This window comes from Euleptes europaea, chromosome 16 (genome assembly GCF_029931775.1).
Source record: "Euleptes europaea isolate rEulEur1 chromosome 16, rEulEur1.hap1, whole genome shotgun sequence".
NCBI classification, from domain to species: domain Eukaryota; kingdom Metazoa; phylum Chordata; class Lepidosauria; order Squamata; family Sphaerodactylidae; genus Euleptes; species Euleptes europaea.
Genome location: NC_079327.1, coordinates 34,794,865 through 34,807,231, shown reverse-complemented (window position 1 = coordinate 34,807,231; position 12,367 = coordinate 34,794,865). Strand labels below are relative to the sequence as shown.

The window sequence follows — 12,367 nt, the reverse complement described above, 5'->3', positions numbered from 1 at the left end:
TTTTCTAATACAGACTTCCACGTGACCCGTATACTGTTCTTGAGGGTCCACTAATCCCTAGAAGGGGAGGGGAGGGGGCTTTTTGGGCTGCAGCAGGAGAGTCCTGTTCCATGAAGGTTATGGATGGTATGATACACGATGATACTTGTTAACTGGAGGTCACAACTTACCATTTCAGTATCTGACACTGGACCAAAACTGGTGACGTAGATATCTGTTTTCACCTCAGTGATTCTCTCTGCAATGAAGGAATTTAAACAGTAAATCAGTGACTTCTGTGTCAACAGGTAGCTGTCATGAATGGTCTGGGACCTTTTAATCCTATATCAATGGTAAAATTAAAGAGGTTAGCACCTGGTCTACACATGGATAGGAGACCAGTAAGGAACCCTTGTAAGCCATCTGAAGCTTCCTAAAAGAAGAGTGGGATAGTTATTATAATTACAAAATAGGTACGCTACTAGGTATGTTTTTTGCCTGTGACTGGAGATCAGTTTCTGTATGCTTCTAGTATAAAGGAAAGTGGGGTGAGTTTCCACACATCATTGCCTCGTCATTTTGCAGGATGGAAAGCCAATGTGGTATAGAGGCTGGAACGCTTGGCTGTGAAACTCATTGGGTGATTTTGGTTAACCACTACTTCATGCCCTAGCCAACCCCACAAGATTGTTGTGAGGATCAACTGGGAAAGGAGGTTGTGTACTTTGCAGGAGGGATGGCATAATAAAGTGAATAAATAATTGTCTCCTATATGAAGTACTTGCCTGGAAGAATAAGAGACAGTAGATAGCACTAGTTGTCTTACACAACTGAGTTGTCAAACAAAAACTGATATTGTCATATAAAATTGGCCTCCTGTCATTAGTGCAAAGGTCCTTGCCTTCTTTAGAGGGAATCCCAGACTTAATGTTGACAAAGGGGTGGCAGACATCTTCTTTCAGTGGCTAAGAACTAGCCTGGGTGCTGGCAGCCTAGACCACAATGAAGAACCAAGGCAAACTATTGCAAGTGCTATAAGCAAGCAAGAGCAGCACCTAACAGGCTTCCATGTGTGGAAGAAGGAGCACGTTTTGGGCCAAGATAAGGAAGTTAAAATAAGAAAAATAGCCAGTGCCTTTTCCAGGGAGGTAATGAAATCTTGTGTGGGTGGGAAGAATAGCCTGGCTATTTCTGTGGAGTGCTGAACAAATCTTGGACTATAAATATTAGCAGGATTGTGCTGAGCCTTTGCATTCATCATCACAACTACAAGAAGGATCCCTGCGCCAGAAAGCGAGAAACTCCAGCACTGCCCTGCTGGCAGAAATTGATGATGTTGGTTCAGAAAGTGAACTACAATGTCTAACAGTACAAACTGTGTCTGTGTACTTTGGCAACCCCTCCTTCACCCTCTCAAAAGCAATGTACAACACCCACCATGTAGTTTGTCACGCATAAGGTTTTTTTCAGCACTGAACTCATTCTGTGCAAACAACAGCCTACAGTAGACTGGAAATATAAGTAAGCATGAATGGCGAGATGCAACAGAACTTCCCAAATGTTACAAAAGGTAACATCAGTGGACTTATGGGAACATTGTATGTACCAGTGTTTGGACATATGATGAACACATGAACACGTGAAGCTGCCTTGTACTGAATCAGACCCTTGGTCCATCAAAGTCAGTATTATTTACTCAGACCGGCAGTGGCTCTCCACGGTCTCAGGCTGAGGTCTTTCATGTCACCTACTTGCCTAGTCCCTTTAACAGGAGATGCCGGGGATTGAACCTGGAACCTTCTGCATGCCAAGCAGATGCTCTACCACTGAGCCACAGCAGAAACAAGCATTGTTTTGATTAGCTTCTTATGAACAATGTGAGGCCCCAAAAAGAAAATGGCATGTCTGGTTCTTCTATTACAATTAATAATAAATATTTTTACACTTTACTTTGTACTTATGAAGTAATTAATGTACCTTCTTTGCTATAAACAGTTTGAGCTTCTTTGGAAAAAGTATTTTAAAACATATTTTACATAGTAAGAGTTAGATACAAACCACAGGCCAGGATCCAGAGGCACCCTTCTGCTCACAGACAATCTTTCCACTCATAGAAAGAAACTTCTGGTCCTATAAGAACATTCTCTATGAGTAGGAGGGCATCTCTGGATCTAACTCTGTGTAATAAATAATTACATGCAGCACTAGCTGAGAACCAGCCTTTTGAGGAAGAAAAAAGAGAAGACGTTCTATGACTCTCCAAATCCATCTTCTTCCACAAAGCCTTTCAAGATGCTACTCACATCCTCTGTGCCTTCTACAGCCCATCAACCCTACCTTTTCTTATCCTTGCTCCTTTATCAAGCCATGACTTCATCCTTCAGTAGTATCTTACTACTCAAAACTGTGCATCCTCTGGGCAGTGACTATAGCAAGCCTTTTCTATCAACTGAGGGGACCCACACAGCCTCTTGTGATCCTGCGAAACCAGATTTGCTTTAAAGTGTAAACCTTCCCCTCAGTTAAAAGATATCCTCAGGGTATCAAGTGTAAAGACTTTGGGTTCGCTGCCATGAGGCAAGTTTTGTGGTGAGCGGGTAGAATATGGAGATCATTGAGGCAGGAGTTGAATGTAAATATATAAAAAAAGATTTATTTATTTACAGGTCGTTATTAAAGAACAGATCATCAGCACGGGTCTCCAGATAGTCAAAGGAGAAACCTGGCAGAGACACATATGTTGAAGCTAGCTGTGGCTTCAGAGTGTGGTTTGAATTCTCGTTAATTCTTACAGGTACAAACAGGCTTTCGCTAACTAGCCCACCAGGCTGGAGTTTTTCACACACACAAGATTCCACCTACTCCAGCCTGGCCTTTACCAAGGAGTTAGTGTAAATGGTACGAGGTCTGCTCAGCCCCAGAGACAGGCCTCATGATGGGGTATTCTGTCCTCTCCCAGAGGCAGAGCTAAACCACTCTGCAATACTACCTGGCAACATCACCTTTCAAACTGTCTGCTCTTTTCCTGGCAGGGCCAGACCATGTTTGCTCCTCTCCCTGAGGCAGACCTGAACTGTGCTGCCATCCCCCTTCTAAAAGGTCATTAGATGCTGGAGCAGCATCCCATAGGCTCAGGGCTGAAATAGCTGAGGGGCTGTTTTTTCCTTCAGGAGCAGGACAGACTCCTGTCTGTTGCAGTGACCATAGTATTTCTATGCTTAGCATGGTAGGGATGTGCACCTTGAAAAAAATCAGAATGCGTTGGACCTGGGTATAGAGGAACTGAAAAACATAAGTATTCCTGGTTATTCAGGTTCCAAATACTGGTTCAGTATTCAGATTCAGGGTTTTTCTGGATTCGGGTATTATTAAAAAGGTAAAGGTCCCCTGTGCAAGCACCGGTCATTCCTGACCCATGGGGCGACGTCACATCCCGACGTTTACTAGGCAGACTTTGTTTACGGGGTGGTTTGCCACTGCCTTGCCCAGTCATCTTCCCTTTACCCCCAGCAAGCTAGGTACTCATTTTACTGACCTCAGAAGGATGGAAGGCTGAGTCAACCTTGAGCTAGCTACCTGAAACCAACTTCCGTTGGGATCGAACTCAGGTCATGAGTGGAGCTTGGACTGCAGTACTGCAGTTTACCACTCTGCGCCACGGGGCTCCTTCAGGTATTATTAAGCCCCATCATTCCCTATGGGGAATATTTACAGGGGGCTAGAGGGGCTGTTGTTTATGCTAATGGCACCAAAATTGCCAGGGAGTTGTTGGTGTCTCTCCACTAAATGATCCCCAAGTTTCAAGTGATTTGAACCAAGAGGTCCAATTCTATGGGCCCCTGAACAAGGTGCCCCAGCTATCCTCCATTGTTTCCTATGGAGGGGGATGCCAAGTTTTCATTAAGACAAGGTAGCCAAACACTCAAGAGCAAGCAAAGCAACCGCTGGCCAAAAGCCTCCCAATGCACACAGAACCAACATGCCCAAAGAACCAGTGCAGAAGCAGAGAATCTCAGCAGAAACCTGGGACAACACGGCAAGCCTAACACAACAAATGTCAAACCAGAGAATCCACACAAATGTCAGGCCAGAGTATTGTCCAACCCAAACCAATTTATCAAGGAACACAGCAGCAAGCCCAGCAAATGTCAAACCTGAGAATCCAAGCCAATGTAGAATCTAAGAATCCCAGCCAATGTTGAACAACAGAATCCAATGCAAACCACAAACCCGATGCAAAGTAACTTAAGCAAATAACACAGTGTTGCAAGGCAGACAAAAATAATGTCAAAGGACAGAATCCAAGCTAAACAAACCTGGCAAGCTGATACCAAGCCCTGGCAAGAAGACACAGTAAAATTAAAGAAAAACTCTGAAAACTTGATGTCTTATTGTCAGTATCAGGTTAGGTGATTTTACTAGGAAGTCACCTCAACTGCATTCTGTAGTGAGTGATATATACATATATTACATAAAATAAAATAAAAAATATCACAATTCCAAGTTACTGATTTGACTGTAATATAGTAACAGCATAAAATTTAATTTAACCTACATATGATTTTGGAAAATATTATTCAAAAGACAATTGTGGGTTAATTCATTAAATTAAAAAGGCTGCAAAATGCTGTTTAATGTTGCTTCCACCTGAATGCCAGAAGTATGAATTTACTCTACAGATATGTAGACTGACTTCATTATCTAAGCCAGTGTTCCTGGATTAAAACTGGTGCCATATTTACTCTTGGACCAAAAAAAAGGTATATGTTTGTATATCTACACATACATTTTCCAAAACACAATACAAAACAAGATTTAAAATTCATATTTTAATTTAAAAAATGAGTACTAGACCAATAAGGGAGAAGCTATGGCTCAGTGGGAGAGCACTCTATTTTGCATTCAGAAGGTCCTAGGTTCAACTCCTGGATTCTCCAGTTTGAAAAGGATCAGGTAGTAGATAATAGAAAAGACTGCTACTGGAAGACTCTGGAGAGCTGCTACCAGTCAGAGTACACAATCCTGACCTTGATAGATCAATAGTCTTACACAGGATAGGGCAGGTTCATGTATGATCAGTGATTGTGGTTGACTTTCATACAGTATTCCGCAGCTCCCTTTCAGAAGATATTTACATACTTCCCTGTCTCCAAGTTACACCAGTGTACACACACATATACTTGTCTAAGCAGCAGCACCTAAATTCTCCATAATTATTCTGAGCATACTGTGAACTACTACAAGAGTTGTATGCAGGTGATACTTCTAATTCTGCCTTGATGAATCTGGAGCAAGGTCACCCAGTGAGCTTCATGGCAGTTTGAGAGTGTGAATCTTAGCCTCTTTGGTTGTAGTCTAAGAGCACATTCCTGAGCTCGGAGGTGAGCAAGTGGCTGCATCGGCACCCGTGTCACTTGCGCCAGTGCCCATGCCACTTGCGCCAGCAAGACTGGCACAGACGCTGGTGTTGGGCTGTGCACGCCGGCATTCATGGACTGCCGCAGCAACGCAGCCCTGGGACTCTGGCTTGGCCTTCTGCCGGCATCCCACTGGCGCATGTGCTCACGCTGTCCTCCCAGGGGGCATTCCCAGGGCATTCTGGGGGATGGGGCTGCTGGTAGGCAGCTTCCTAACCCCTTCCAGCCTGGGAATGCCCCCCTCCACCTCGGTGGTGCTGCACCAGGTTTTTGCTGGTGCAGCATCGCTTTAGTCAATGGGGCTTCCCCCACATTTTTATTTTTACCTGTAAAATAGGCCATTTTCCTGCCCACAGCAGCCTCCAGTTCACACCTCTTGGAGGCATCGTAGTGGTGCCCCAGCCACGCCATCCCCGGGCGCTGCAAAGCTCAGGAATGGGCTGCCCCCCTCTAACTACTACATCTACACTTCTGGAGCTCTCTACATATTATTTGGAAAACTGTTGTCTCTTCTTGAGAGCCAACTGAATATCATTTTTAAAAAGCAAGACAATGAAATGACAATAGTGTTTACTTCTAGAAACATCTCTCATACCTCCCAAGCCTGGCCGAAGCCTATTGTCGTATCCATCCAGGAGACCATCCAGGATTCTGGTGAATATGGTGATGTTGTCATCTTTCCCTGAAGGTGTTGGCATTTGTGAGAAGCTGTTGAAAAGTAGAAGTGAAAGAGATATAAGTAAAGACAGATAAAGGATTAAAATTTTATTTATCTCATGACCAAACAGGCTGGGATCGTTAAAGGCTTGCGAAGGAGGAAGGCAGACAAAATTACATACCGGTATGTAATTTTGAAGTGCCATCAAGTTGCCATGATTTATGGTGACCCCAGCAATGGGCTTTCAAGCAGAGGTGGTTTGCCATTGCCTTCCTCTGCAGACCCTTCCTTGGTGGTCTCCCATCCAAGCACCAACCCTGCTTAGCTTCATACTTCTGATGTGATTGGGCTATACCATGCTGCCTTCCCTCCCCACAGACAAAATTAACATTTCAGCTATTTTCCATTATTTGTAGGGGATTTTTTACCACTTTAGCTTACCTATATGCATTTTCCTTAGTACCCTGTATCATAATTTCCTTCTCCACTTCAGAATCTGTCTGACTACATCTACCACCATCTTGAGTAAGCATTCAAAGAATCCTCCTTTGCCCAGACCCTCCCATATGACATTATTTCTGCACCCCTTCCATTTCCCAGCCCTTTCCATGTGTGTGGACCTTAGGCTTTGTTCTCATAAACAGGAGATGAGGTCCTAAATCTGTTTGAGGACTGTATCACTTGGGACTGCAGGCAGGCCCTGTGGATCAAATGCAATCTGATATCTCAGGTCACAAACAGATTTGCCTCCTTAACTTTCTGCTTCCAAGAACTAGGCCTTGGATTTGCAGCCTAAGTACAGGAACTCTCTCTTTAAACCAGGGGTGGGCCATTTGGATATTTGCAATATCATTCGTGGGCCATACAAAATTATCAACTTAAAATTAGCCTCCTATATTCTTGGGTGGTCCTAGCAGCTCCATAGCTAACGACTCTTCTTCAAGGGGGAAAAAGGTCCCTTTTCTCTGCAAAACAAACTCACATCCCCCTTGAATAGAGGATCTTCCTGTCCGCGGGAGGGGGGCAGATCGCCAGTCTTAGATCCTTCTGAGCTAGAGATCTGCCAGGACCCATGAAGGGCTGGACCAAATGATTTCGTGGGCCTTAAATGGCCCCCGGGCCTGACGTTCCCCACCCCTGCTTTAAACCTCTATAAAAAGACTGGACTTTAAAAAAAATGGAGAACACATTTCTCTTATGTTTTTCTCTTTTTAAATATTCTCTTATAATTTCCACCATGTTCCTCAACAAATGTTTAGATGTTTTGTTGGTCTGCCTGGCTTCCTCCTTTGCTATACTTACAGCAGTCATAAGACTCTAAAGAGCATAAAGAGAAAACATTGGGAGGTCTTCCAAATGTGTGCACAGGCTCAAAAAGGTTGGGACCCCTGCTCTAGTCGAATCACCAGTATGTAAAGCTACGGTTTTACAAGATGTAGCCCAGTGTCTGGGGCAGCATGTTAGCCCCTAATCTTCTAAGTTCTGGCTTTTAGACTTCTGGCTGGATCTACAACCCAAATCCTATTTCATTGTTTATCGAATGTCCCATCTTGTTGATTGTATTGACTCAATCCCAGTGAGAAAGGTGGACTATAAATAATGTAAATAAATAAATTTATAAAGACAGTCATGCTAGGAAAGGTTGAGGGCAGCAGGAAAAGAGGAAGACCCAAGAAGAGATGGATTGACTCAATAAAGGAAGCCGCAGCCTTCAGTTTGCAAGATCTGAGCAAGGCTGTCAAAGATAGGACATTTTGGAGGACTTTCATTCATAGGGTCGCCATGAGTCGGAAGCGACTTGACGGCACTTAACACACACACAACACACACACAAATATATAAATAAAATAACAGCTCCATAGTACACATATTATATACAAACAGGGGACCTGTGAGGGCTTGTGGAGAAGGGGAACGCCCACTCCTCCGTCATTGCCCCCCTTCAAGCTGCCTCCTTGTTTGGCAATCCAAAAATGGGCACCAAGATCTTGCAACATAGTCTCGGGATATCTCAATCAGCATTCTGTTTTTATTTCATTTTTTTAAAAAAAAAAAACTGCCATCACTTTTACAATTTAAGAGTCCTCCCAGGTTGTTGTTTTTTAAAATAATTTTAGATTTTTATGAAAACATGCCTTTTAGCTCTGGGAGGCCCCATTATGAGGATTTCTGGATCTGCATGATGAAGCCATCCCAGGAATTCGATGTATGACAATTGGAAACCCAGAGTGTTTCAGCTTTCACAAGGATTGCTGCAATTGGGCTATGCTTGGAGAACTGAGCAGCCACCATGTTCCAATCTTGGAGGGCAGCTGAAAAGGACAGACCTGCTGAGCATTGCAGGGAAAATAAAATCTTCTCCCTGCTGCCACCATACCCATCCTGCTGCTTCCCCTTCTCTTCCTCTGTTCCTTCACTTCACTCTCCTTCCCTCTCCATTCAGCCATTGTCTCCTCTCAATGCCTTGTCCTCCTCCTGTTTCCTCTCCCCCTGCCCCAGTCCAATCTTACTATTTTAAGATGCCTAGTGGTAATAGTGATTGTGATCTTGTGGGATCTTAGTATATTTTTGTCTGACTTGTGATATCAGTGGAAGTGCAGACCAAAAAAAAATCCTTCGGTTTTTTTTTTTTTTTTAAGTTCCAGATTTTTAGAAACATCTCTCCTATCTATTCATAGCCTTACTGGACAGATTTTTTGAGCCAAGCTCCGGGGTTATGTTCAAAATTAGATATAAAGGCATTTGAAGTGCTAAAATTTTGATTTTTTAAAAAAGAATTTTTAAAGAAGGGAACGTGCCTGCGAATGCAGACAGGTGAGAAAAGAAACGGCAGTACTTATAACTCCACTAGCCATGCTTAAACATGGAAGAGCTGAATCCTGTTGAGCAGTTTCTCTTCTTTAAAAGCAGTAAAAGGACACATTGAATTTTTTTTTCCAGTGCATGGAAAACCGATACTGAACTTATCTTTTAGTGGAAATTAAGACCAAAGAATGTTCCTAATTCTTGCCGTGCCCAGCACTGTCTCTACTCCCTTTCTGCTTGCAAGAAATTAGCTTATGTAATGTATTGCTAGCACAATACAATCAAATAAAGGATCCAAGGAGCTATTTAGAAAGGGACATCTACCATTGTTTTGTACCTGGCCAGCTGACACTTTCTGGGAGTATGCCCGCAAATTCGCCTCTATTACACAAACTATTACTGCTTTGTAGAGCTTTGGTATAATTTCAATTCTATTTAAAGCTGCCCGTAAGGGGCAGGGGGGGGGGGAGAAGCTTTACAACAACAGGAATAGGAAAAGAACTTTGGATCTTACAATACTTTCCAGTAATTTCTAGAGCCTAATTTAGCTTCAAATGCAAGCCTTGTTATTGATTAATTCCCAGTATATAACTGGAGGGAAAAAATCTGCTTAGAGTGTAATCTGTCAAACTGGACTGGAGCGTAACAGAGACAGTGATGCTTGAGACAGAAAGGGCTTGCCTATCCTGGTGATCAACTGAGCTTACTCCACGTCCTGTCTTGACACCCGATTTCATTTTGCTGGACATTTTACCTGCTTTTTATGGTCTCAGTGAAGTCGAACTAATTGCACAACTGAATTACTTCAACATTTGCTTCATTCAGCATGTTTGCTTATGAAGAATATATGCTGTTTGCTTTTTAATTTTTCAGGGTTCTCCTGTCTCAGAAGAAAGCTCAGTGTCTGAATTAGCCTGTTTTAGAAACTGATTCCAAGCTCTTTAATGGTTGAGTGAAAGTCTGTGGTAAATGTAGAACCAGTGGTTAATGCTGAGTGCAGAAGGAAAAAACAGCAGCTCTGCTAGGCTCTTCTGAAAGCATTCAGGGTCTCACAGGAATATAGGTCGACTGCTGCTTTGAAACTTCATATAGTTGCTATTTAAAATCACTTCCAGTTGCTAAGTAAAAATAGTGCATTTTTTAAAAATTGTGCCATTTCAAAAATCTATTATGAGCTGCTTGACCCATTATCTATTTTTACTCAGAAAGCATTCCTGTATGCAATAGTACAAAACTCATGGACAGCACATCATATGTGATGATCACACATATGTATATTCCACTGCATGTGCACATGATGGAAAGCCACAAGAAGCTGTGACTTCTTAATATTTACTTTTATTTATTTAAAACATTGTTTTGCAGCCTTTCCACCCAATCAGGGTCCACAAGGCAGTGAACCAAAAACATTAAAACATTTAAAAAATTAAAAATAAAGTTAAGATTATAAAATAATTCAGTTAAAACACATACAGTAAACAACACTAGAAGGGGGGCCAGTAACCATTACTGGGGGTATGCCAGAATACTGGGGGTACACTGGTGAAACACACTGATGGAGGGAGACAGATGAATCTCTCTGGGAAGGGAGTTCCAAAGTTTTTGTGCCACGACCAAGAAGGCCCTTTCTCGGGTTGCTACCCATCTAGGTTTGGACAGCAGGGGCAAAAGAAGCAGGGCCTCCAAAGATGACGGGAGTATATGGGTGGGTTCATATGGGACAAGACAGCCCTTTCCATTAGAATATATATCATGTGTGCATGGAATGTATACATTTAAAAGGAATAGATAGGTTATATCTGAGGTAGTAATCAAAGCAGTAAAGCTAATATAAACTAATATTGTTTGGCATGCTTTAAGTCACATGCATGCTCCAAATGTCACAAGGTCACACAAAATTTCAGCTCATCTTCTCATCAAAAGCATAACTAGGGCAGGAATTGGGATTTTGTCACTGATCTGCGATGCGTCACAGACTGTAAGTCACTCTGTAGTGACTTCACTACATATTAGTTATTATCTCAAATAATTGTCTCAATCCACTCGAAAATTTTCACTTTGTTAGAGGTGATTCATTTTGCTGGGGAGAAATGTAAGCTCATGATTTCACGTGGTTTGTAAAACTGGCATTTGGTTGCTATTCCACAGTCCTAGATTTCAACTCACTATGCTGGGGCATATCTAGTTAGCCTCAGTTTGGGTAGCATTAAATAAGACGGGAGGAGGAGCAAACTAACTTTAATATTTGCTCATAAATGCTGGCAGAAGTGATCTGTGGGGCTTTCAAAAATGGTGCATATTACAGTTGCATCCTCCAAGGTGTTGAGAGAGACGTTTTGGCCTCACAGCAACTTGCATAAGATAGCTTGTGGTAGCAACTTGCATAAGGTCACCCAATGAGCCTTAGGGCTGAGCAATCTAGATTTGATCCTGGGTTTCCCATAGTGGGGTTGATGTATTCAAGCACATAAAAAATAGTTTGGTCAGACAAGAAAGAAGTCTTAGACTATTTGAAGTTATTATGTTCTGGAAGCTCTTGATTGGAAACATTTAAAACTCTAGCAAATACTCCACAGGGAAGAATCTTACTTGACCTAATGGGCTTCTTACAGATCTATGATTAAAACTGATTGATGGCTTTTGACATCATTAAATGTAGATTCTGATATAATTACTTCTTTTCACTAATAGTTCTGGGATGCATATATCACTAAACCGGAGGCAGGGATCTCAAACCACAGGAAGTGCAAGCCTCTGCCGGGATGGAAAGTGTTTCCTACCAACAGAGTCCTGGTCAAAACTCTTTGCAAATTCAGTCCCCCACCTTCACCCTGATCCTTTCTCCAAAGAAATCTGCTTCACAGACACAAACTTTAAAATACCTCCTTTAAAAAGGATCTGCAACTAGAGAAGACAATAGTTTTTCATAAAGAGAATGGAGCAAGGAAAGAGAGGATACGGGGGTTGCTAGGAGGAAAGAATAAATAGGGTGGCGAGGGGGATAAAGTGAGGTGCCGCCCCACTAGTCCTTGAGGGGGGTTTCCTATGATGCAAGTGGGCCTGGCCCAGTGTCCAGAACCATACAACTGGGCCATAGTTTTCCTAGGTAAAGGTTGCTGGGGGTGGGAGGGAAATCTGAAGACCAAACGGCTTGTTGGTTGGCTGTTGGGAGGGAAGGGGAGAAGGAAACAGGAAAAGGAGAGAGGATCTGCAGGGTTTCAGGGAAGGGAAACAGGAAGGAGTGGGAGAGGGGAAATGAGATATCCCCTGTAAGTCCTTGTGGGTTCCCACTTCTTTATTATATTTACATCCTGCCTTTCTTGCACAGAATGAAAGAGAATACTTAGGATTCCCAGGCAGTCTTCCCTCTTGGCACAGACCAGACTCAAACTTGGTTCACACATGCAGGATGAAAAGGTGGAAGCGGAGTGGCTGAATTCACTTGCTCTGTCTGAGATAGGGTTGCCAGGTCCCTCTTCGCCACCAATGGGAGGTTTTTCGGGTGGGC

At 42.8% G+C, this 12,367-nt stretch overlaps 2 protein-coding genes across 2 annotated transcripts in view; one reads left to right on the top strand and one right to left on the bottom strand.

Annotated features, from left to right (window-relative positions):
- The window catches only part of GABRB3 (gamma-aminobutyric acid type A receptor subunit beta3), a 237,345-nt gene that overhangs the window by 40,944 nt on the left and 184,034 nt on the right, over nucleotides 1–12,367 (top strand). The window lies entirely within an intron of this gene.
- The window catches only part of GABRA5 (gamma-aminobutyric acid type A receptor subunit alpha5), a 71,872-nt gene that overhangs the window by 49,246 nt on the left and 10,259 nt on the right, over nucleotides 1–12,367 (bottom strand). The window contains exons 2-3 of the mRNA XM_056861730.1: nucleotides 5,992–6,104; nucleotides 171–238 (exon numbers count right to left, since the gene is read on the bottom strand). Of these exons, the coding sequence (XP_056717708.1) occupies nucleotides 171–238; nucleotides 5,992–6,104 (181 nt within the window). The remainder of the gene's footprint in view (nucleotides 1–170; nucleotides 239–5,991; nucleotides 6,105–12,367) is intronic.